Raw genomic sequence first — 22,152 nt, forward strand, 5'->3', positions numbered from 1 at the left:
TTGTGGTATAAAACCACGATTACTTTAATTTTCTAAATTGTAGTATAAAACCCTGATAAATACAATACAATCGAACAAAGTGATCACTACTAAATATAATCTCAATTCGATTATAATTTAAAAGTTATTTGGTTTTTTTACGGTATGCCTAATTCAAGTAAAATTTATCAGATAAAACTTTTTGGACAGGGATATATAGAGAGGCTCATTAACGGCCCAAACCTAATTAAAATTTTAATCTCCGTAGGTACTAAATTTCAGTAGCCGCGAGTCGATCTCTGGACGGGAGGAAGAAGCATCCAAGAGTTTTTTCCCCGCCTTCGCCGCAGCAAACACTCTTCCTGTCGCCGGTGAGTTCTGTTCCTCCAAGTTTTCCCCTAATTTCATTGTTCCTCCTAAGTCTCTTGTCTGTTTCTGTTATTTCCTAATTTTAAATCTACAACTGTAAGAATTCTCCGGCGATCGACGTGGTAAGCTTCAATTCGTCCTTCGTACTAACTCGTAATATCTACTACTTAATTTTCTTCTAGGGAGGAACAATTTTTCTTTTTAAAATAAAAAAAACGGGATCAATGAATGAAGAAGAGCCTTCAGGAAGTGGTGAAAAAGAATGTAGCATATCATTGTTTGATTATTCCGTTGAAAATCATCTCAAGGCAATGGAATCGATCAGTGATCTTTGTAATGAAGCTGGTATTGATATCGAGAAGACTGATCTCAACGGACTATCATCATCTGTTACACTCTTGAGGTCAGTATAAGAGTCAGTTATGTGTGATATGATATTAGTTTTAGTACTGTATAAGTGTTTTGAGATCCGTTGCAACTTCTGTTTTCTGTTTCATGAATGTGTTAATGACACTCTTAAGAGTAGAAATACAAATCAAACGAATAGTTTTGTTGTTTTGTTTCAAATAGTTATTTCTACCTTCTCTTTTATCCAACTGTTCTTTAACCATCTGAGAGACCACCTGATCACTGTGAAATTGTTTCCACAATGTTTTCTACTCGTTGATTTTGATACTCAAAAATCTAATATATCATTTAGGGAATGGAGGCATTTTAGTTATGAACCAAAAAGTTGTGGATTCTATAATGAAGCTGAAAAAGGCTGTGAACCAAAAGATGTCAGCAGTCACACTTTGCCTCAGTTTTCTTCTGCACGAGCTCCTAAGGTTTGTATTTATCTTTGCACTAAAAGTTTTTTTTTTTTTGAATCTTAATTCGTTACCTTCCATTTACTTCAACAATAATGCTCTTTTGACTCTGTATTATTATTGTCGCAGCTTAAGATAGATGGCGATGAATCATCATCATTAGGTGAACTCAGGTAAATAATTTAGATTTAATATGATCTGTAATTATTTAAATCTCAGCTGGTTCTGCTAGCTAGCAAAACTCATGCATCACTTTGAGTTTAGTGATTGAGTTAAGCGGGTAATTAGCTAGTCAGCACACTGGGCAGTGCTTGTTTATGTGCCTATATACTTTGTCCTTGTTCAATAACCAACAAGGGTTTCCTGGTCATGATCTTTTATGTGATGATTGTATTCACCTCTGCAGCAAGGATTTTGTTATGCATGTTGGAGGCTCTGTTTGGGCATTGGAGTGGTGTCCCAGAGTTCATGCAAATCCAGATGCTCTGGCAAAATGTGAGGTGATTATTTCATTTTTTCTACTTTTGATACTTTTACATAAACAAAAATCTTAGGTTTTCATTGCTCTGAGTCTTTACTGTTGTGCAGTTTCTAGCTGTGGCTACTCATCCCCCTCAGTCATACAGTCACAAGATAGGCGTTCGACTTTCAGGCAGGGGCATTATTCAGATATGGTGCGTTATAAATGTCAAATGCGAGAACGATGGCGCCCATATATCAGGGAAGAAGCCAGGAAAGTCTCAAAAGAAACCATCCGTTGAACTTAATAAAAAAGGAGAACCTAAAAAGCCGAGAGGCAGGCCCAGAAAGCATCCAGTAGAGACAACAGAGCCCAAGAAGACAAGAGGAAGACCTAAGAGGAAGTGCACTTCTGACCTTCCTGTTGAGCTTGACGGTGACGTTCTATGCGTTGAAGCTTTGTCTGTTCGGTATCCTGAAGAGCCAGTTGTTCCCGAAACTCCTCTTCCAGAACCTTCAGTAACAGAAACTAAAACCAACAACGGAAGCTCAGGACAAGTGTTGTCTTCAGAAAATGCAAATATCAAACTTCCCGTACGGAGAAAGAGACAGAAAACCCAACGTGCTGAAGAAGCATGCAAACCTGTCCTGTTAGAAGATAGTGAAGCTGTTGGAAACGTACCAGGAAAAGCATCCTCAGGTATCTCTGAAGACGTTGCTCTTCCAAGGGTAGTCTTATGCCTAGCACACAATGGAAAAGTTGCTTGGGATATGAAATGGCGTCCCCCATCTTCAGATGATTCTCTTAATGAACATAGAATGGGGTATTTAGCTGTCTTGTTGGGGAATGGATCTCTGGAAGTGTAAGCCAAAGCTACTTCTCTTTCTTCCTTTTGCTTTGAGTTTCTGTCTCCGCAATGCAATGCGGCCTTGTCTTTGTTTTCAACTAGGCTGCATGTACCATAAAATGATGAACAACTTTTATGCAGGTGGGATGTGCCAATGCCTCAGGCGATATCAGCTCTATATTTGTCTTCAAAGAAAGATGCGACTGATCCTCGTTTTGTGAAACTGTCTCCCGTTTTCAAATGTTCAAACTTGAAGTGTGGTGATTCACAGAGGTTAGTACATGTCTTACATTTGCCAGTTTTCTTTTAACCTCGCGCACATAAAGCATATAACTTATTATTCTTGCTCATCTATTATCGTACAGTATTCCTTTGACAGTTGAGTGGTCGACTTCTGGGAACCCTGACTTCTTACTCGCTGGTTGCCACGATGGCACGGTAACTATTACATTATTTTTCTATCTGTAAATGTATTGAGGAATAAGAATTGCACTGCTTAATTGCTTTGGCTCTGTTTGTTTCGTTCTATTTGCATCAGGTTGCTCTCTGGAAGTTTTCTACAACTAAACCTTCAGAAGGTATTATCACAACATGACATATTTTTCCTTATATGCCAGTTAGTTTATTCTGACATTGTGGCTAGAGAGATAGTGCTCTGTTGGTTTCACATTTGCTTTTTTCATTCCGGTGCAGATACAAGACCTTTGCTTTTCTTCAGCGCTGATACATCTCCTATTAGGGCAGTTGCATGGGCTCCTGGTGAAAGGTCAGTGACATGAAATCACACCCATAAAGATCAGTAATTCTCGTTCTCTGTTTTTTGTTTTCATTCAGTTTGAGATTAAGTGGGCATATAGTAATTTAAAAAAAAAAAATTGCAGTGATCAGGAAAGTGCAAACGTAATAGCTACTGCTGGACATAAAGGTCTCAAGTTTTGGGACTTACGGTACACCTTCATATATATCAGCTACATACATCGCTTTTTTCGGTGTTGATACATAACCCATTGCTTGCTTCTTATCTTGTTTTTTTTCTGTAGTGATCCGTACCGTCCTTTATGGGATTTGCATCCCGTACCAAGGTTTATTTACAGCCTCGATTGGTTACAAGACCCAAAGTACTAATTGTTACTCTATACTCAGTTGATTTGAGATCAATCATTAAAAGTTTCTCATGGTTTATCAAATTTTTATCTGTAGATGTGTCTTATTGGCCTTTGACGATGGAACAATGAGAATCCTAAGCTTTGTGAAGGTTGCCTATGATGTTCCCGCAACCGGAAGGCCGTATCCTAACACAAAACAGCAAGGGTTAAGCGTCTATAACTGTTCGTCTTATCCCATCTGGAGTATTCAAGTATCACGGCTAACAGGTTTAAGAATGCCTTTCATGTAATTGCTTAAATTTCAGTTGTAAGATATTAGCTTAACACACACCACTGAACATAATGTTTTTAACTTCATCAGGCATGGCTGCTTATTGCACTGCAGATGGGTCTGTTTCTCGTTTCCAGGTTTGTTTATTAATTTTTTTCACTGCAGCTCTTCTGTTTGTGTATTTTGTAAAGATTTATTCTCGGTCTTGTTGGGGTTTTTTATACAGCTTACGGCCAAAGCGGTGGAAAAAGACTCGAGAAACCGGACACCTCACTTCCTCTGTGGACGACTAACAATGAACGATTCCAACTTTATAGTGCATAGTCCAGTGCCTAACGTACCAATCAACTTGAAGAAGCCAGTTAGTGAGAACGGTGAAAAACAGAGATGCCTTAAAAGTCTCTTGAACGAATCTCCTAATCGACACACAGCTCCAGGTGAGTTAAAAACTCTTTACCACAAATGTCAAGTCTCCTGAGCACCTTTAGACCATTAAGAACTAATTTACTTTTCATTTCTACAGCTTTTGGAGAGGACGAGGATCAGGGATTAGAGTCTGAACCCGAGGGAAGTAACAAGAAGTCATCAAAATCAAAGGCTAAAAAGGGAAAGAGCAGCACAGTGGAGGAGGACGAGAACAGAGGAGCACTGGTCTGTGTGAAAGAAGATGGCGATGAAGAAGAAGAAGGAAGAAGAAAGGAAGGAAGCAACAGTAGCAGCGGAGTGAAAGTAGAACAGCTCCCACCTAAAATGGTGGCGATGCATAGAGTGCGGTGGAATGTGAACAAAGGAAGCGAGAGATGGTTGTGTTATGGTGGAGCTGCTGGGATCGTTAGGTGTCAAGAGATTGCTATGTTTGGTTCGGTCGGTAAACAAAACTGGAGATAAAATGTAGAACAATGCTTTTAAATTATCTTATTAAATCATTTAGTCACAAATTGATAATATGGAAACTGATTCATTCCAAAACCTTGTTGATTCTGTCGTAAAAAAAAAACAAGGAACAAAGCCCTGAAAACATGTTCTACAAAACGAACTGATCGTAACAGTAAGCTTCCATTGAGAAGCAAACAGAATCTTACAATGGATACAACATTTTTGTGAAAAACAAAACTCTCGACACTAATCCTGGAAGCGTGTAATAATAATAATAATAATTCCGTTCGTTGGATCATCAGTATGACTCTCTGGCTTTGGTGTTTTACTAAAGAAAAAGCCGAAACAAATGGAAAATGCCCCGGACAAAAACAAAGGGAAGTAAGTAACTACCTTTTAGTAGTGGTGCAACTGGTGAAAGATGATGAATCTAATATTGTAATGTAATGTTGTCATACTTGCATCCGACATTGACGGCCGTGGAGGTTCTTAAGCTTAGTGAGTTCTTTCCTTCTCTTCCTAGCTTCCGCTGCAGCCAAAGAGCCTTGCTTCTTCCCCTGTAGAGACATCAAAACACGGTGGCCAGGGGTGACTCCGTTAGCCGAGTCAGAAACATCTTCATGCTTGAAACTAAAACCTTGCTGCGTTGTGGCGGGAGCACCATCTCCTTCTGAGAGGGCTTCAGCTGCAGATTCGTTGAGATCATACAGAGGTCTTGTTGTCTCGGTTGAACCAGAGTCCTCTTCTTTGATGCTAGTAAGAGTTTTTGTGACCTCAACTGGTTTTGGTGAAGAATCATCGATATGGTGATGCCCGTTTGAAGAGACAACTCTTTGCTGATCTTCGAACGCAAAGGGGACACCATTGCTCTGATCAGGAGGAGGAGCAGGGAGAAACCAAGGGCATGGCACGACGTAAAAATGAGTCTTCTGCCCATTATCATCTCCAGGATTTCCATTCTCCTGCGAGGTCATGGCTTTGGCAGACACTCCTCCAGTGGTGGTGAACGGTGCTGTAAAACCGTTTTGGCTTTCGTGGGGGGAGACCATTGGATTTGATGGGTGAGTAACATGAGGCCAGCAGAAAAGCTGGTATGGATTCTGGTTGTAGAAGTAAAAGGGAGTAGTAGATGATGTAGACATCTCAACTTGTGATGGTTTGGGAGATTCTTTTGTCTCGGGTTGTACTGACTTAGCTACCTGTAAAAAAAAAAACAGAAATCACAATGAGATGTGGCACTGCAAGCAAATATAGTGTACCTAACACTGATATGGTGTTTGATAGGATTAAGTGAGAGACTGACCTGTTCTTTCAAGTGCTTGTTAATAGTCTCCAAAGACTCAAACTCTTTCAAGGCCCAATCTTTTTCCTGCCAGCAGAGATGTCATTAGCTTATTATAACAACGCTCTCAAAGGGTTCACTATTTGCTAAAGCTAGAAATGTAAATACTACATACCCTTCTTAGATTCTCATTCTCATATGCTAGATCAGCTGCTTTTTTACTCAACTCCTCGCACATTGCCTGTATATATATATGCGACATTATATACTTTACAATAGTATTTAAGCAGATATAGACCTAGATGTTTACAGGTCCAAAAGACGTAAGCATAGCATAACCGGGCGATAGTGAACCTTACCTGTCTTCGCCGTATCGTCTGCCTAGCGGATTCTCTGTTAGCTAGAATTCTTCGGATTCTACGCTCTTCTCTTTCAGCCTAAAGAGCAGTAATAGTAGCAGCAATCGTAAGCTCCCAATAAAGAAACTAAACAAAAAAAAAAGAGAAAACTACAAAACCTCTTGCTATAGAAAAATCTTACCTCACTTAAATTCTGCCTTGATCGGCCACAACCACTTGGTCTATTATTACACCTTAGTGTCGAAGCAAGATTTGGTTTAGGTGGTGTTTCACCACCATTCGATTCAGTTTTAACCGGAACTTCAGTTACTTCTCTACTAATCGGTTCGACAACAACATCTTCTTCTTCTTCTTTCACTGCTCGTTCCTGTTACACAAATATATGTCTTAACTATTTCCAGCAAAAAAAAAAACATGTTCTTTTAAGTTGTTTTCCCGATATAACTTTAAACTAGTTAAACGACCAACAAAAAGCTCTTCAGACATAAAAAAAAAATCTTCTAGATGATGACATCAGTATTTGTTTGTAACTAATAAGCGTAATAACAAAATTAAACTGTATCATATTCTCAACCTAATTTAAGTGTAATAACAAAAAAAAAACGTTACACTATTATTTTCTTCCTGGCTATTCGAAATCCGATTATTTGGATCTAAATACTACAGCGAAGAGAAAGACAGTTGAAAAAGAATATATGGGAAAGCGAAGAGACGGATACGAGAACCTCAGGTAGATCCGGAGTAGGTAACGTTTCCGAGTCAGGCGGAGGAGGAGACTCGGTCTTGACTCGCTTCCTGACTCGTTTCCCTTTGCTTCCCCAGCTCGCCGCCGATTCGAATACCTGCTCTCGCATTACCGCCAGCTGCGCCAAATCCGCTAATGCCTCCGCCGCCTCCAGCTCCGTCATGTTCGCCGCCGCCGCCTCAGCATCCTCCTCAGACGACGAGGTAGAACAACAGCTCGATGTAGGCTCCAACTCCATCCAGAAACAAATTCAAACAGAAGATTTTGAGAAGAAATGAAAAAAAAAATAGGAAGAGAGAGAGAGGGAGAGAGAGAGACTGTGTAACTCTTCAAGACAAGAGGAGAAAGAGGGAAATATGCCTGAGGAGCCCACCGTTTGCGAGAGCTCGACACGTGTCGTGCCAACTCATCGTCTACAATTGGTGTTCAACAATAGCACCGTGTATCTACGCCCGCCACGTGTCGTTTTAACCAAGTTAGCAACGGCGGCACGTGCCGTGTGAGGGGCGTACGTGCGAAGCCGAGATTTGGGACCGCCGCTTATCTCTTCACAACTCTGAGGGGGGGGAAGAAGGCGCGGAGTTTAAGGTGAAAGGTCGGTTTGATACTTTTGATTAGCTCAGATTTCGCCACGTGTGATGGTTTTATTGGATATTTACGTGGCGACCTCTGACCCATGAGATTAAGTGGTTGATATATGGTGTTGCCATCTTACGGTTGAGCTTTTGGTGCATCCACCAACACACAATCAATTTCGGCTTTCGGAACCGAACGTATAAATGGGCTGGGTTTTGGTCGTCATTAATGAGCCTTTTAATTATCACAATTGGCCAATCATGTGGAGCACACTCACTAATGAGTTTGACGCATGATGGATTAGTTTAATTTTACGGTTTATGATTAGCGGAATAATGGAGAAGCTCATGCGTTCTGTTTAAACACATTCAGGTGTACATGTTTTGTCATTAGAGATTAGATAAACAAAATCAATTACATATATAGGTAGAGAGCTCTTTTCACTATGTAAACACATCACATCTATAAGATGTTTACTCATTCCTCCATTTAGAAATGGATTCCCATCTCCCTACAAAAAGTAAAATAAACGAAGTTTATATTAAGGAGTGATTATGGAAATTTTTAAGAACCTAGGAACAAATCATATAGAGCGATTGTCGATAGATATATCTGAAATTTTTGACCCCTTCAACCCATAAGCAACTATAAGAGAGTATTATATATAAATAGTAAGACTCAAACTCTATATTGCTTCTTGTTATATTCAAGACCATTTACCCATCACAGGAAAATCATAGACACTAGACTCAATTCCTATATTGTTTCTTGACCGTACAGATGTTATAATTTTCTTTTCTTTAACTATCAGAAGGTTCTAAAGTGAAGATCGTAATTTTCCAATACCTAAAACAATAATATGTCACATTAGTTTTTCTCTCAAACGGCTTTAGATTTCGTGACATTTGGTTTCTGCTTATGGTTATTTTTCAGTTTAGCTAACTACACATTGATAATGTTTCAAGTTAAATATAAGAATACATAAATTTAGCCATATATAAGTTAATGTGATGTCAATATTCTAAGAGCATTTCCAACTCATTTCTATTTTCACCTCTATAATAGCATTTAGAGATGAAATTGCTCTAACCCACCTCTATTTTTTTTCTATAATAGAGATCTCTATTTTTTCCTCTATTTATAGAGGAAGAAATAGCATTCCTCTATTTTTTACTCTATAAAATAGAGATTGCTATTTTGAAGAAATACATTGGAGCATATTTCATCTCTATTATAGAGTTCCTCTATTTTAGAAGTGAAAATAACAAAATACATTGGACATAGTCTAAGCAAAAAAGAACTAAGTATAGCAAACCAGACTTGCTAATTTCAATTAAACTTATAGGCCAAAAAAAAGATTTTAAAAGAATGATAGTCATACTTGGCTTTATCACCGAACCATCCGTAAACGGACTTTGCGGTAGACGATACGGTTTCGACGGCTTCTTTGCCACCGTGTTCATTGAATGCGTTTGTGACTCCTGTCAAGGCAGAGTCTATCCTCTGCCCAACAGTAGTCGGCTGTTCCTCCTCAGCCACCACAGAGTTTGTCGAAACAAGTAGCATCACGGACAAAACCACAGCTACCCATGTTTTCGCCATTCTAACTCCGGCAAACTTCTTTTTAAAAAATATTAAAACAAATAGGATTCTGAAACTAGAGGTAATGATCTTTTTATTTAAGCGTCTATATAAAGTTAAAACGATTTTTCCGTGTTGTACTTCCTTTTGTTGGGTTGTAAATTTAAATGTTCCTTTTATATATGAGAACAAAAACGATAATTTAGTTTGGTTTTATTTTAGCTGTAGCGGTCAACCGTTGACGGCGGTTACACCGAAAATAGTACTAGGTAAGGTGGCTTTCGTTTCATACGAGTTCTAAATTAAGTAACAGTGTAATGATTTTCGTATGCGTTTTTTGGTCCATATATATATATAGAATATGGTGAAATTCGCGCTGTTATTATTTTTACAAAACGTGTTTTGTTTTTTTCTTCGGATTACTAGGCCTTTATATATGTATGATTATCCATATGTGGAGAAGAAGACTCGTGTTCCATCGAAAATCAAAACACAAAAACTGACAAAATATATAATAATCAAACAATAAAAACAAAACCATAATAGATACAGAATTTGATTTATTTGATGTGAAAAAAAGAAAGACAAATAAATATGTAGCAGAGTGAAAAGATAACGAGACAATGATCAGTAATCATCAGCAAGCGAATATATTCATCTGAATGTTTGCATATCAGTATTGCTTCATATCAATGTGTGCTTCACTGGATTCTCATATTCTTCATTAACCTGTCCAAGAAAATCAGTAGAGTTAGTTTGAGGATTTGCTTAATGAAAGCTTTTTTATTGATAAATAAACAGTGCAAAGTTAGAAACTTAGAATCACTCTGGAATATATGAATATTATAAAACTTGATACATACATTTATAAGATTCAAAGGGAGGTACAATGTGCGCATGTGATGATGTATTTATAAGGATTTGATTTCATGTGACTACTTCTCGAATGTCGAAAATAGAAGGTATGGTGAGTGTGGATGCATGTTTTTTTTATTTTAGTATTTGATGTACAATTATAGGATCCAGCGTTAATAATATACTTCAACCACAAAGACTAACTCATATTAGTCCAATAACAGCCAAAATTTTGAAACAATTTTCACTTACATATTTATTATTTAATCAAAAAACGAATGTAGATTCTAAATATTTGGTCTTAGCCACAATAAATTAAAGAATACACGATGTAAATATTGGATTTATTTCCCTAATAAGCGACCATAAATTCTACAAGATCTGTTCTAAAACGACAAGACTTCACCTTCTTAACATTTTACCAAAAAAAAGAAAAAGAAGACTTTACCTCAGATCAAAGTCATTGATGCCTCGTGATTTACTTCCAACATCGATGGTCTTGTATTTGGGCAAAGGGACTAAGTCTTGTTCGATGTTCTTAATATCTTCGACGAGAATGTCATAGTGACGTTTGACTTCCTCTGCCGATTTACTTCCGACGGCCTTTGCCACGTTTTGCCAACGGTCGGGAGTGTCTTTGTCGTAAACGGCTAAAGCCCTCTCGAAGATTTTATTTTGTTTAGATGTCCAAGACGAACTCATAGAACTTGAGGCCATTTTTGTATTATAAACTTCTTTACGGATTTTTGTTTTGAGATATTTGTTTAGGTAAACGATTAAAGATAAACAAAAGGGATTGTTGCTCAAGTTACAAATACAAACGAATGCCAAGATAGGCTCCTTATATGGAGGAAAAGAAAGTAATAAGAGATTCTGCAAGTGGTGGTATTTATCCTTTTCAGGTTATATATCAAAATAAAAAAGTATGATGTTCTTATCTACGTTTTTGGGGTCCATTAGTCCATATATGGTTCTTTGGGAGAAGATTACGGAGAAATCGATCGTTCTGGCTTAGTATTCTACTAATTAAGTTTTGAATGTAGCAGTAGATATACTACAGTTACAAAATATATTGAGAAAGTACTCGTCGTCATATTACTTAAATGATTATATCATTCACAATATTCTCATCAAAAGTTCATTTATATGCTAAACTTTTTTATTTAACATTCCATGATCTGTTGAACTCTATGAGTGTTACGACATCGTTGAAAAATGTTATGTGGTTCAAACCCGTTAGTAGAATATCCTCCTAAATATAAATCCAGATATTGTGTTCAACTATTCATTAGCCATTAGATAAATTGGTCACGTATGGTAGTAATTAGAGTGTGCCGTAAAGAAATCATTAATGAAACGTTTAGAATGAAATCTTGAAGACAGTGGTATTCAGAGAAAGTGAAGACTGAACCAGTAAGACCCCATCCTGTCGTTGTACTCCAATGAATCAGATTCACCTTAGCTATATGACAAAAGAATGTGCTGAACTGCTGATTCGATGAGTTAAAATATCTTTATTTTATAAGCAGGTAATGTCACATTATAAAATGGTTAATACAATCATTGTTTGATGTGAAAAGAAAAAGAAAAACGGTTTGATGCAAGAAATATGAAGATCGAATTAGGGACTCATTATGTCATCTCATGGACGAAACTTCATGGAGTTAACTTTTATACTTTTACCATCGATTATATATTTTATACAAGAATAGTTATTTGAAAGGAGATGGATCGATGCTCTTGGGCACTATGAATCTAATAACTTATCTCGTGTGGTGTATGAAACCAAATTTGGACGACGACCTTTTTAATAAGAGCCACTTATAATTTGCTGAATAAGAATAGTTCCATAAGGGATATTATCACCTCCTTGGGGATAAAATTCCAATATCCCTATCTCTGCATTGATTCTTATCATAGTTGTGCGTGTTTTATCATTTTTTCAAAATGAATTTATCTTAATACAGTAGGTATATCAATACATATGTTTCACTATTCTCTTTTATTTACAAAAATACAAGAAAAGTAAGACTGTTCTATAATTACGTAAGAATTATTGATCATTTCATAAGTTAAGAAAATGTTAAGACTTCTGCAAACTCGGCTTAATGACTTATATTGGCACAAATCAAATACTAGTATAATCTTTAGTATTTGTGAATAACTTCGTATATTACGAATATCTAGTTCTTTTGCTTTACTTCAAAAATTCAAGAATATCCGGAAAATTAGATATCGAGAAAATAATTGGATATTTGCAGATATTTACAAAAACTTACGGATATCTCATCTATTTTACTTGATACAAATAATTTAGAAATTTCGATACAAATCTATTCTTTAAAATATTTATTTCACATGATATATAAAATAAAAAATTAATAAAAATAGTCAAACTACATGTTTTGTAAATTTCAAACCTAGTTAATAATAATAATAAGACAAAACTTTTTAAAATTGTAATTTTCATAGCTTATTTTTGGTTTGGTAGTTTTATAAGTAAAATGTGAATATAATTTATTAGATTACATATTAGAATAATTATGATATAACCCAATACAATTAAAACTCTACGTTTAATCAAGATATATATGTATTTTTATACTATCTTCTAGAACAGAGTAGATATCTGCTTATTAAAATTTTAGTATTTGTGAAATTTGATTATATTTAACAGATATTGATTTTTATTAATTTATTTCACTTCAACAGTTTATTTACACTTATCTAGAATTTTTGGATCGAATCGAACGAAAACAAATAACTAATAAAATCAAAATAAACTAAATGGACAAAATGTCTAGTCCTTCCTTATATGTCTTGCATTTACTCCCAAAAAATTAAAAGATGTGATCCCCCACCGCGGGGTTTCGAAAATCGCAACGGTAAAGTAGCCTATAGGGTCGAAACAGAAAATGTAGAAGCATTAGACGACTATGAGTAAAAATCATAAATGTTAGGGTTATATATGAAAATACCAAAAGAAAGACGCGAGAACGGCAAAGGCAACCCTAATTCGAATCCCATCTCTGTGATCTTGTTCACCTCAATATTTTAGCTGGGGCTAGGGTTTTACCCAGATTTATCGATCCACCTCCATTCATCTCTGTTCAAAAAAAAAACCCCACATCGGAGAAGATGAAATCTCTCCTTCTCTCTCGACAAGCCATCCGTCGTGTTTCACTGTCCCCACCTTTCTGCAGATACTTCTCCGCCGTCACACCGTCCATCTCCCACTCCGATCGTCATCTGAGAAGAAGCCACGACGAACCGATCCCTAGACCCATTATTTCATCTCCTCTCACTCGCCATTTCCACTCCACGCGCGAGTCCCGCCTCAGCGACTCGACCGCCTCCCAGATTCACCACGACGAAGACAACGACGAAGAAGAAGAAGAAGATGGAACCACGAACGAGTTCCTCTCCCGATTCGTCTGGATAATGCGCGGGAAACTCTCGGAATCTTACCCGGACTCCGACAAGAAGACGGTCGACGGCATGCTCCTCCTCATCGTCGAGAAAGTCGTGGAGGAGATCGAGAGCGGAGGGTTCAGCAAGGTCGGAGGAGGATCGACTCCTCCGCCTTCTTCTCCGTCGGAGGAGTTCAGCGACGATCTCTGGGCCACGATCTGGGAAGTGAGCAACACGGTGCTGAGAGACATGGAGAAAGAGAGGAAGAAGGAGAAGATGAAGGTGTACGTCCAGTCTCCCGAGGTGATGGAGATGTGTAGGTTCGCTGGAGAGATTGGGATCCGCGGGGATCTTCTCAGGGAGCTTAGGTTCAAATGGGCGAGGGAGAAGATGGAAGAAGCCGAGTTTCAAGAGAGCTTAGAGCAGATGCGTGATTTGGACACTTCAATTCGAGAATCTGAAACAGTTGATGCTGATGAGGAAGGAGAAGGAGAAGAGTCTGTTGTTCCTAAGACTATCTCTCTTCCTAAGCGTAAGGGGAAGTTCAAGTACAAGATCTACGGGCTCGAGTTGTCTGATCCGAAATGGGGTGAAGTGGCTGATAAGATCCACGAAGCTGAGGAGGAAGCTGACTGGAGAGAGGCGAAACCTGTTACTGGAAAATGCAAATTGGTTATGGAGAAGCTCGAGGCTTTGGAGGAAAAGGATGATCCTAAGGGATTGATCGCTGAATGGGTTGAGTTGTTGGAGCCTCAGCGTGTTGACTGGATTGCTTTGCTTGATCAGCTGCGTGAATCAAACACCAATGCATACTTAAAGGTTACACCTTTGGCCTACTCCTGTAGCGTTGGTTCTTGACTGATAGCAAAGTAGATTGTTTGGACTTAAAGCTTTCAACTTTGTTAATTGGAGACTCGTATCTGTTAATATAGTTAGGTTGTTAGGTTGTGTGTTTAAATCAATTTGGTACTGGTTTTGATGTTTAAACAGGTGGCAGAGCATGTCCTGGATGATAAATCGTTCAGGGCAAGCATCTCGGACTACTCAAAGCTCATACACTTCCACGCCAAAGAGAACCACACGGAAGATGTCGAGAGGATACTAAAGAAAATGTCTCAAAACGGGATCTTTCCAGACATTTCAGTCGCGACAGCACTGATCCACATGTACAGCAAGTCAGGCAACCTGGAGCGAGCAACCGAGGCGTTTGAAAGCTTGAAGAGCTATGGTTTAAGGCCAGACAAGAAGATCTACTCGTCCATGATCATGGGCTACGTTAACGCAGGCAAGCCCAAACTAGGCGAGAGGCTGATGAGAGACATGGATGCGAGAGACATGAAGTGCTCGGACGAAGTTTACATGGCTATGCTTCGAGCTTTTGCGCAAACGGGAGACGCTGATGGAGCTGCTGCGATGTTCACATCGATGCAGCTTGATTTTAAGGATACGAACTGTTTCGAAGGTTATAGCTTGCTCGTGGAAGCATGCGGGAGAGCAGGGAACGCGGGAAAAGCCAAAATCAACTTCGATCAGATGAGAGCGCGCGGGTTCAAACCTGACGATAAGTGCATTGCGAACATGATCCGAGCGTATAAGAGAGAGAACTCGTTGGATAAAGCGTTGAGGCTTTTGCTGCAGCTCGAGAAAGACGGTATCGAACTCGGTGTGATCACTTACACGGTCCTTGTTGATTGGATGGCTAACCTCGGGCTTATAGAGGAAGCAGAGCAGCTTCTGGTCAAGATCTCTCAGCTAGGGGAAGCCCCACCGTTTGAGCTCCAGGTGAGCTTGTGCTATATGTACTCTACTGCCAGGAACGAGAAGAAGACACTTCAAGCTCTTGGGGTTTTGGAAGCTAAGAAAGATCAGATGGGACCTAACGAGTTTGAGAGAGTGATAACTGGGTTGAAGATGGGCGGGTTCGAGAAAGATGCCAGGAGGATGTTTAAGCATATGGAAGCTCGGAAGTTTCTGCCTTCGGATAGACTGAAGATCGATATGGGTGCATCACCATCGTTTGGGTCCGGGTTTAGTAGCAAAATGAGACGATAGATGTGTCTCTATGTGAAAGGAACTTTTGAAGCTTTCATCATTCCAGAGTTTAATGTTGTGAGTGAACTCACATTTCAGAGAGTTTATGTTTCCTCCATTGATTTAAAACTGTAGTAGCTGTGGTTCTGTAATACTAATAATCTTTGTTCCTTTTGGAATTTTGGAGATCTATTCACCTGCTTCATTTTGAGTCGTGATGTTTTTCTCTGTGGATCTTCCTGGTCCTAACAAGTGCTTCAACGAGAGTTCTTGTTTATGAATATCAACTTTATTTTTTGCATTGTCTTTGTTTCTTCGTTTCTTGTTTCTGATTTTTCTTCCGTGTAATATAACTTGGTTCGAGTTTCCAAGAATGTAATCAGTTTATTTCATGCCGCCATAACCGGCCACAATGCGAAACCGGTGTTTGTTTTAAACCGGGATCTCGAATTTAATAGCAGTTTCATTTCATGCCGCCATAACCGGCCACAATGCGAAACCGGTGTTTGTTTTAAACCGGAATCTCCAATTATTTTTGACGTCTTCATCAACTTTGTAGAAAGCGAATATATAATTTCTTCCACCAAGTTGTGGGTAGTAGATAATTTTGAAAAATTGAAGGAGATGATAATGTCCATATATGATGTGTCTGCCACGCATCATACACGTGTCAGCTAATTCCTACTGTTCTGTAAAAAGTTAGAAACCATAATTTAAAGTTTTTTTCTTTTCAAAAAGAGATAAAATTATGACAAAAGAAAAGAGATCAAATAATCTGTCACGGATTGAATTTCCGATTTAAATAATTTCCGATAACCGTTTAGGTTTGACATGGATGGTTTGTGTTATACCCCAAAAAGACAAAACTTACGACATCATATTTAGTCATGTTTTTGTTTTGATCTTTGTTATAACCGTTTATGCTCTAAACGAAAGCAAAATGGGATATATATCTACAGATCTAGTTAAATTGTCAATAAGATACGAGATAGACAAGAAGATAAAGCTGGTGGAAACTCAATAACGTCGGTGGGAAGCAAGCTAAAATATCTCTCTGCAAATTTCAGTTGTTTATTCAAATCTATTACCTAAATCAGTGGGCGCTCTACTGTAGTTTCAAATAGCCAAAAAAAAAAAATCGATGGGATTGATTTTCTTATTTAAATTATATGAACTTGGACCGAAGTAAAATAATAATAAAAAACAAACTTAGGGATAAGAATTTATCTAGATTACTTGCACACTTGCATGGAGCACTATATATATAGAAAAATGTTCCACACACATCACAGATAGATCTACTGATCAAATAAATTTAAAAGACTATTGGAAAAAAAATACTAAAAGCAAATGGGTTCTTTAATGTCAGGATGGGACTCTCCAACAAAGGATCCCAACTCAGGTAATCAATATAAACCATGAATACACGTATGAGTAATTAATGGTTGTGCGATGAAATGATACATGGATTTTATCATATATGTTCCATCATCTATATGACACTTTGCGCGCAAATTTTAAGCGCGGTCATCTTTTTCCGAAATAATGATGAAATTGAAAATTTACAGTGAGAAGGTGCAAGTCACTTACAAGAGAAGAAATCGACGCTTTCTGGAAGACAAAGAAGAAGACTGAAGAGGAACATGTTCAAGCCGTTTCCAAGTTGGTTACTGAGGTCGAGACCAATCTATTAATTTATTAAAAGCTTTAATTCAGGCCCCCAAAGAAGAATTTTCGTCAGTGATTTTTAGTAATTGACTTGATAAACGGACCACCAAAAAGAATTAAGGTCTAAAAAGAAGCCTTTAAATTTATTTGTTCACAGGAAGTTGCGGAAAGTCAAGGGATAGAGGATCCTTACGAAAACCAAAGCAAGAAGAGTGGATGGTAATATGCAACTCTTTTACTATCTAGCTAGGTTCAAGTCATGAATCTTATAAATTTGGATATTATAAAATAAAAAAATGAAGTTTACAAAAAAAAATAAAAAATGAATTGCTGTGTGTTGTTAGGTGGAGAAGAAGCAACTGGGCGTTCTTGAATGAGCCAAGGGAGGAAGAGGGTCGACCCAATAATTACGTTCCGCAGTTCCAGGTGGCTCACATCGCCAAAATCGCGGGCTAATTAATAGCGCTACAGTCACCAGCTTGTCAGAATTCACCTAGGTGAATTGTGATTTTAGTTTTCTTTTGGGGTGGTTTAATTACCGGGCGGTCACATGTTATATAATATATATGATATTGTGGTTACTTGTTGGCCGTATTAGTATCAGGATGTGAGTATAAAACATGTAACAGGGGTGTGGGGTTTTAAATTTTTTTTTTTCTCTTTTGTTATGTGCCATGTATATTTTTTTGGTTGTGTGGGTAAGGAAAGTAATCTGAAATGTGGATTTGTACATTTGTCGTATGAGCTGGCTGCGTGGGTGCGTGGCCATCTTCTGGTAGTAATGAAATGAACTCTCCTTTTTTTTTTTTGTTCAAACATAAATGAACTCTCCTTTTATGTTACCTACTTCCTGGCCGAAATCGAACCATTTATCAACAGTCTATTATAACAGTCTTTTGGTATTTGTGTAGGTTCTGTAAATTGTTACCTTTTTGGTAGATTCAGATCTGGTGTGATAGAAGGACCGTCTTATATTTGGAATTTTTAAGTGATGGTGGTCACTATAGTTTTTCTCAGTTTAGAAAAAAATTCCATGCCACAAATAGTGAGGATCTTAGTTTTTTTCAAAATCACTTTGTTTTGAAAAACGTGATTCATTTGGTAAAAAATTGAAAGCCAACTACCATTATAGGGCTACTTAAAGCCAACTACGATTTTAAGGCCACCTGAAGCTAACTACCATTGTAAGGCAACTTAAAGCTCAAAATAAGGCAGCTGAGGGCACCGTTTTAGGGCAACTTAAAGCCAACTACGATTTTAAGGCCACCTGAAGCTAACTACCATTGTGAGGCAACTTAAAGCTCAAAAGAAGGCAGCTGAGACAAAAACAGAGTACATCGGTAACTACCATTTTAGGGCAACTTAAAGCCAACTACGATTTTAAAACCACCTGAAGCTAACTACCATTGTGAGGCAACTTAAAGCTTAAAATAAGGCAGCTGAGACAAAGACAGGGTACATCGGTAAAATCTTGCTCTTTATTTATTCTCACTCGAGAAGTCTCCGAAACTCAAAATTCAACGGAAAAGAAGTAGGAAGAGAGGAGAGATGGCGAGCAAGATTCTGGTGATCGGGGCGACCGGTTACATAGGAAGAGTGTTCGTCAAGGGAAGCGTCGAGTCCGGCCACGCCACTTCCGCTCTGGTCAGAGAATCCTCTCTCTCCGATCCCGTTAAGGCCAAACTCGTCCAGAGTTTCCAAGACCTTGGTGTCACCATACTCTACGTACATTGCTTATTAATAAATCCCTTCTCCCGCGTCTCTTTAAATTAAATCTTACTTTTTATTAGAATTGTGTACAGTATAGTCTTTTTCTTGTGAACACACAAACTGTAACGATCGGATTTAAAGCATAATAGTGCTAAACGTCTCTAGACCTTTTTATTTTTCTAAATGAATAGATCAGTCCAATAGATGATCTTACTTTCCCAAGACTGTCTAAAATGTTTGGAACGCCTAGAATCGCGTCTGTATAAAACCACGTCGACCTTGTTTCTCTTTTACACTGCTCTTCTAAGCTTTGCATAGATATTGTGTTTTCTAATCTTTGTTGATTAGCGTCTGATGGTTCGTGTTGTGAAAACAACAGGGAAGCGTAAATGAGAAAGAGAGCTTGGTGAAAGCGATCAAACAAGTAGATGTCGTGATTTCTGCTCTTGGTCGAACTCAGATTCTAGATCAGGTCAACATCATCGACGCCATCAAAGAAGCTGGAAATGTCAAGGTCCGTTTTTCAACCTCTTTCTTTTCTTTTGTGTATAAGATACATCCATTTTTGAATTAACAGGAGGTTATGGATTGAAGATTGAAGATCAACAGTTTATCTAATAATATTAGTTTTGTCCAAATGTAATATTAGTTTTGTCCAAATGCCATTCAAACTCATGACTTTATAAACTTCGTAGTTTATAGTGGTTTTTCATGCTGACACTTGATTATGGATCAAATATCTATAGTTCCTAAACCCGAACCACAACATGTAATTTTAGTTTTGTCCGAATGTCACTCAATCTTATGACTTTTGGACTTTGTTTGTAGTGATTTATTGTGATTTTTCAAGTTAAGCTACATACATACTTTCTCACAATATCGAGAAGATAATAGATTTTCAGAACGACCTCTTTTCAAATATGCAGAGATTCTTACCTTCGGAATTTGGAAATGACGTAGACCGTACGGTGGCCATCGAGCCGACGTTATCGGGATTCATCATGAAAGCTCAGATACGTCGCGCCATAGAGGCCGCGGAGATACCTTATACGTATGTTGTCTCAGGTGGCTTTGCTGGCTATTTCGTACCTAGTTTGGGTCAATGCCACTTGGGACTCAGAACTCCTCCTACAGACAGAGTTTCCATCTTCGACAGTGGCGATGCAAAAGGTACTCGATACACCCATTTAACGTTACACTCAGTTCAGTATTGTGATCATTTTTCTTCTCTCTTTGTTGTAGCTATTATCAACACAGAAGAGGACATTGTTGCCACTACAATGAAAGCTGTTGATGACCCGAAAACACTTAACAAGATTCTCTACATCCATCCACCCAAGAACATTGTCTCGCAGAACGATATGGTCAGTTTGTGGGAGAGAAAGATCGGTAAGACTCTGGAGAAAATCTATGTTTCAGAGGAAGAACTTCTCAAAAGCATCCAAGGTGATCACTTTTACCATACAAAACAGTTTTTCTTTTTTTAATCTCATAGTGATCAGTAAAAATGGAGTATTACTAAAAGTCTTTTCTTTTCACTTGTGAAGAGGCTCAGGATCCAATGGATGTTGTGATGGGTTTGATCCATGCAATACTAGTGCAAGGTGAGCTTACCTCCTTCACTATAGACCCTTCTGTTGGAGTGGAAGCTTCCGAGCTTTACCCTGATGTCAAGTACACCAGTCTCGATGAGTTTCTCAACCAGTTTGTTTGAGAACAAACAACCTCTTTATGTTGCATGTATGTTTTAATAATCTGAGATCGATTACATTCTGTTATAATGTAAGTCTCCGTGGAGAGTGTCATATATATATGATGTCCATCCTTATCTATAGGATTGGATATACACAAATCAGATACATGTTTATCTATAACTAACGTATCTTATCTATCGCTAATCTTAATTCAAACGAGGCTTACTATTTGATTGATACACAATAACAAAACATAATAGGTCGAAGAACATTATTTTGGCTCCGAATGATAACAGCGGGTTGGACGGTGCGGAACAAGTAGATTAGTTAATGCAGTGCGGTTTTACTGCGTTTTATACATGAGAAACACACACTGCGGAACAATTGCGGTTCGTATAAGCGGTACGGTTCATAACAAAATATGAATGGTGACATTTATAATGAATAGTGTAACTGCAGGATACATATAATTTATTTTATATTATATAAACTAAAATATTAGTGATTGTGATATAATTTTAAATATATATGTATATATATATATTATTTTTAAAAAATTATATAACTGAAATATGAATAATATTTTTGGGTATTTCGACATAAAAATAATATCTAAAATTATTTGATTATTTAAAACTCATTATAGTTAAATTTATAAATATATAGACTATAAAAATTTGGATATTCATTCATTTTTCGATTCGATTTTGATTCGGTCCTAGAGATATAAGTCCACTAGTATAATTGATAGGATAATATTTTAGTTTGATTTTTTCAGTTCCGGATAAATGTACCAAGACCTACTTACTACCATTAAATCTTAACAATTCATATAAACAATTTTGTTATTTTGCATTCCTCAGTATAAAATGATACATATAAATGTTGTACATGTATAAAGTATTTGTATATTTTATTTCATAAATTTTATCAAAAATTAATATGATGGTAAATTTTATAAGTTTATAATTTAATTATAAAGAAAATATTAAGTTGAGTATTAGTTTTTACATTTTTAGCAATTAAAATAATAAAAATATTTTTTTTGTCTAATAACATACTTCAAACCACACCAAACTACTCTCTTTTCCGTTCTTGTGCTGTCTATTGTGCGGTCCGAGAAGATTTTTTCCCACCTATAGTTTTTCTTAATTTATAATTATTTTACCTGTAGAAATTAGTAAAGAAAAAAGCAGTTGAATGGTAACATACTTCTCGTCCCGCAGTGCTTATTACTCGGACCGCTGTCAACACTTAAGGCCTTTACTGATAGGGAAGATAGACTTTGAACCACATCATCATCACACAACAGATGTAACCAGTAGTTTAATCAAATCTATTACTTAAATCAGTGGACGCTATACTGTAATTTCTCCAATAGCCGAACAAAAAAATTAGTTTGATAGGATTGATTTTCTTCTTACTTTATATGAACTTGGACCGAAGTAAAATAATGATAACTAAAAATAACTTTTATCCTTTTTTTTGTTCAACAAAAGAAATGTTATATCCTTAGAGATAAG

At 37.4% G+C, this 22,152-nt stretch overlaps 7 protein-coding genes across 9 annotated transcripts; 4 read left to right on the forward strand and 3 right to left on the reverse strand.

Annotated features, from left to right (window-relative positions):
• The first annotated feature begins 204 nt into the window (after positions 1–204).
• Positions 205–4,779, forward strand: LOC108810587 (uncharacterized). Of its 2 annotated transcripts, XM_018582693.2 has the most exons (16): positions 205–350; positions 531–751; positions 1,049–1,175; positions 1,287–1,330; positions 1,564–1,657; positions 1,746–2,479; positions 2,606–2,737; positions 2,830–2,902; positions 3,003–3,042; positions 3,158–3,230; positions 3,346–3,411; positions 3,505–3,582; positions 3,665–3,837; positions 3,932–3,978; positions 4,068–4,278; positions 4,365–4,779. In XM_018582693.2, the coding sequence occupies exons 2-16, from the start codon at positions 573–575 to the stop codon at positions 4,727–4,729; spliced, it is 2,436 nt and encodes an 811-aa protein (XP_018438195.1). In that variant the 5' UTR covers positions 205–350; positions 531–572; the 3' UTR covers positions 4,730–4,779. The 2 variants fall into 2 exon arrangements, with proteins under 2 accessions (XP_018438195.1, XP_018438205.1); XM_018582703.2 differs by lacking the exons at positions 205–350; positions 531–751 and having other exon boundaries at positions 1,079–1,175; positions 1,564–1,652.
• A 99-nt stretch (positions 4,780–4,878) lies between these two features.
• Positions 4,879–7,569, reverse strand: LOC108810603 (uncharacterized). 2 transcript variants are annotated; one of them, XM_018582719.2, is made up of 7 exons: positions 7,422–7,569; positions 7,084–7,335; positions 6,540–6,725; positions 6,359–6,436; positions 6,175–6,240; positions 6,021–6,086; positions 4,879–5,916 (listed from the first exon to the last, which is right to left on the reverse strand). In XM_018582719.2, the coding sequence occupies exons 2-7, from the start codon at positions 7,264–7,266 to the stop codon at positions 5,170–5,172; spliced, it is 1,326 nt and encodes a 441-aa protein (XP_018438221.1). In that variant the 5' UTR covers positions 7,267–7,335; positions 7,422–7,569; the 3' UTR covers positions 4,879–5,169. The 2 variants fall into 2 exon arrangements, with proteins under 2 accessions (XP_018438221.1, XP_018438214.1); XM_018582712.2 differs by having other exon boundaries at positions 7,084–7,479.
• A 485-nt stretch (positions 7,570–8,054) lies between these two features.
• LOC108859630 (uncharacterized) lies at positions 8,055–9,385 on the reverse strand. Its single transcript, XM_018633544.2, has 2 exons — positions 9,061–9,385; positions 8,055–8,190 (listed from the first exon to the last, which is right to left on the reverse strand). The coding sequence occupies exons 1-2, from the start codon at positions 9,279–9,281 to the stop codon at positions 8,169–8,171; spliced, it is 243 nt and encodes an 80-aa protein (XP_018489046.1). The 5' UTR covers positions 9,282–9,385; the 3' UTR covers positions 8,055–8,168.
• Positions 9,386–9,760: 375 nt separating this feature from the next.
• Positions 9,761–10,944, reverse strand: LOC108808873 (protein RADIALIS-like 5). Its single transcript, XM_018580971.2, has 2 exons — positions 10,564–10,944; positions 9,761–9,989 (listed from the first exon to the last, which is right to left on the reverse strand). Exons 1-2 carry the CDS (start codon positions 10,830–10,832, stop codon positions 9,962–9,964), a joined length of 297 nt encoding a protein of 98 aa, XP_018436473.1. The 5' UTR covers positions 10,833–10,944; the 3' UTR covers positions 9,761–9,961.
• Positions 10,945–13,128: 2,184 nt separating this feature from the next.
• On the forward strand, positions 13,129–15,768 carry LOC108808864 (pentatricopeptide repeat-containing protein At5g48730, chloroplastic). Its single transcript, XM_018580964.2, has 2 exons — positions 13,129–14,345; positions 14,517–15,768. Exons 1-2 carry the CDS (start codon positions 13,254–13,256, stop codon positions 15,576–15,578), a joined length of 2,154 nt encoding a protein of 717 aa, XP_018436466.1. The 5' UTR covers positions 13,129–13,253; the 3' UTR covers positions 15,579–15,768.
• A 1,031-nt stretch (positions 15,769–16,799) lies between these two features.
• Positions 16,800–18,067, forward strand: LOC108839371 (uncharacterized). The gene is made up of 4 exons (XM_018612144.2): positions 16,800–16,959; positions 17,126–17,232; positions 17,383–17,444; positions 17,570–18,067. Exons 1-4 carry the CDS (start codon positions 16,908–16,910, stop codon positions 17,679–17,681), a joined length of 333 nt encoding a protein of 110 aa, XP_018467646.1. The 5' UTR covers positions 16,800–16,907; the 3' UTR covers positions 17,682–18,067.
• Positions 18,068–18,207: 140 nt separating this feature from the next.
• On the forward strand, positions 18,208–20,804 carry LOC108805282 (isoflavone reductase homolog P3-like). The gene is made up of 5 exons (XM_018577293.2): positions 18,208–18,950; positions 19,315–19,449; positions 19,862–20,105; positions 20,178–20,381; positions 20,483–20,804. The coding sequence occupies exons 1-5, from the start codon at positions 18,774–18,776 to the stop codon at positions 20,647–20,649; spliced, it is 927 nt and encodes a 308-aa protein (XP_018432795.1). The 5' UTR covers positions 18,208–18,773; the 3' UTR covers positions 20,650–20,804.
• Positions 20,805–22,152: the final 1,348 nt, after the last annotated feature.

Source organism: Raphanus sativus, chromosome 1 (genome assembly GCF_000801105.2).
Source record: "Raphanus sativus cultivar WK10039 chromosome 1, ASM80110v3, whole genome shotgun sequence".
NCBI lineage: Eukaryota > Viridiplantae > Streptophyta > Magnoliopsida > Brassicales > Brassicaceae > Raphanus > Raphanus sativus.

Coding starts and splice junctions, on each gene's coding strand:
- LOC108810587 (XM_018582693.2), top strand. CDS start 573: ATGAATGAAGAAGAGCCTTCAGGAAGTGGTGAAAAAGAATGTAGCATA. Junction 1,331..1,563: donor TCATCATTAGGTGAACTCAG/GTAAATAATTTA, acceptor TCACCTCTGCAG/CAAGGATTTTGTTATGCATG. Junction 2,480..2,605: donor GGGAATGGATCTCTGGAAGT/GTAAGCCAAAGC, acceptor ACTTTTATGCAG/GTGGGATGTGCCAATGCCTC.
- LOC108810603 (XM_018582712.2), bottom strand. CDS start 7,341: ATGGAGTTGGAGCCTACATCGAGCTGTTGTTCTACCTCGTCGTCTGAG. Junction 6,241..6,358: donor AGACGATACGGCGAAGACAG/GTAAGGTTCACT, acceptor ATATATATACAG/GCAATGTGCGAGGAGTTGAG. Junction 5,917..6,020: donor ACAAGCACTTGAAAGAACAG/GTCAGTCTCTCA, acceptor TTTTTTTTACAG/GTAGCTAAGTCAGTACAACC.
- LOC108859630 (XM_018633544.2), bottom strand. CDS start 9,281: ATGGCGAAAACATGGGTAGCTGTGGTTTTGTCCGTGATGCTACTTGTT. Junction 8,191..9,060: donor TGGTTCGGTGATAAAGCCAA/GTATGACTATCA, acceptor TACTTTTTGTAG/GGAGATGGGAATCCATTTCT.
- LOC108808873 (XM_018580971.2), bottom strand. CDS start 10,832: ATGGCCTCAAGTTCTATGAGTTCGTCTTGGACATCTAAACAAAATAAA. Junction 9,990..10,563: donor ATCAATGACTTTGATCTGAG/GTAAAGTCTTCT, acceptor TTTCTTGGACAG/GTTAATGAAGAATATGAGAA.
- LOC108808864 (XM_018580964.2), top strand. CDS start 13,254: ATGAAATCTCTCCTTCTCTCTCGACAAGCCATCCGTCGTGTTTCACTG. Junction 14,346..14,516: donor ACACCAATGCATACTTAAAG/GTTACACCTTTG, acceptor ATGTTTAAACAG/GTGGCAGAGCATGTCCTGGA.
- LOC108839371 (XM_018612144.2), top strand. CDS start 16,908: ATGGGTTCTTTAATGTCAGGATGGGACTCTCCAACAAAGGATCCCAAC. Junction 17,233..17,382: donor TTTCCAAGTTGGTTACTGAG/GTCGAGACCAAT, acceptor ATTTGTTCACAG/GAAGTTGCGGAAAGTCAAGG. Junction 17,445..17,569: donor CAAAGCAAGAAGAGTGGATG/GTAATATGCAAC, acceptor GTGTGTTGTTAG/GTGGAGAAGAAGCAACTGGG.
- LOC108805282 (XM_018577293.2), top strand. CDS start 18,774: ATGGCGAGCAAGATTCTGGTGATCGGGGCGACCGGTTACATAGGAAGA. Junction 20,106..20,177: donor CGACAGTGGCGATGCAAAAG/GTACTCGATACA, acceptor TCTTTGTTGTAG/CTATTATCAACACAGAAGAG. Junction 20,382..20,482: donor ACTTCTCAAAAGCATCCAAG/GTGATCACTTTT, acceptor TCACTTGTGAAG/AGGCTCAGGATCCAATGGAT.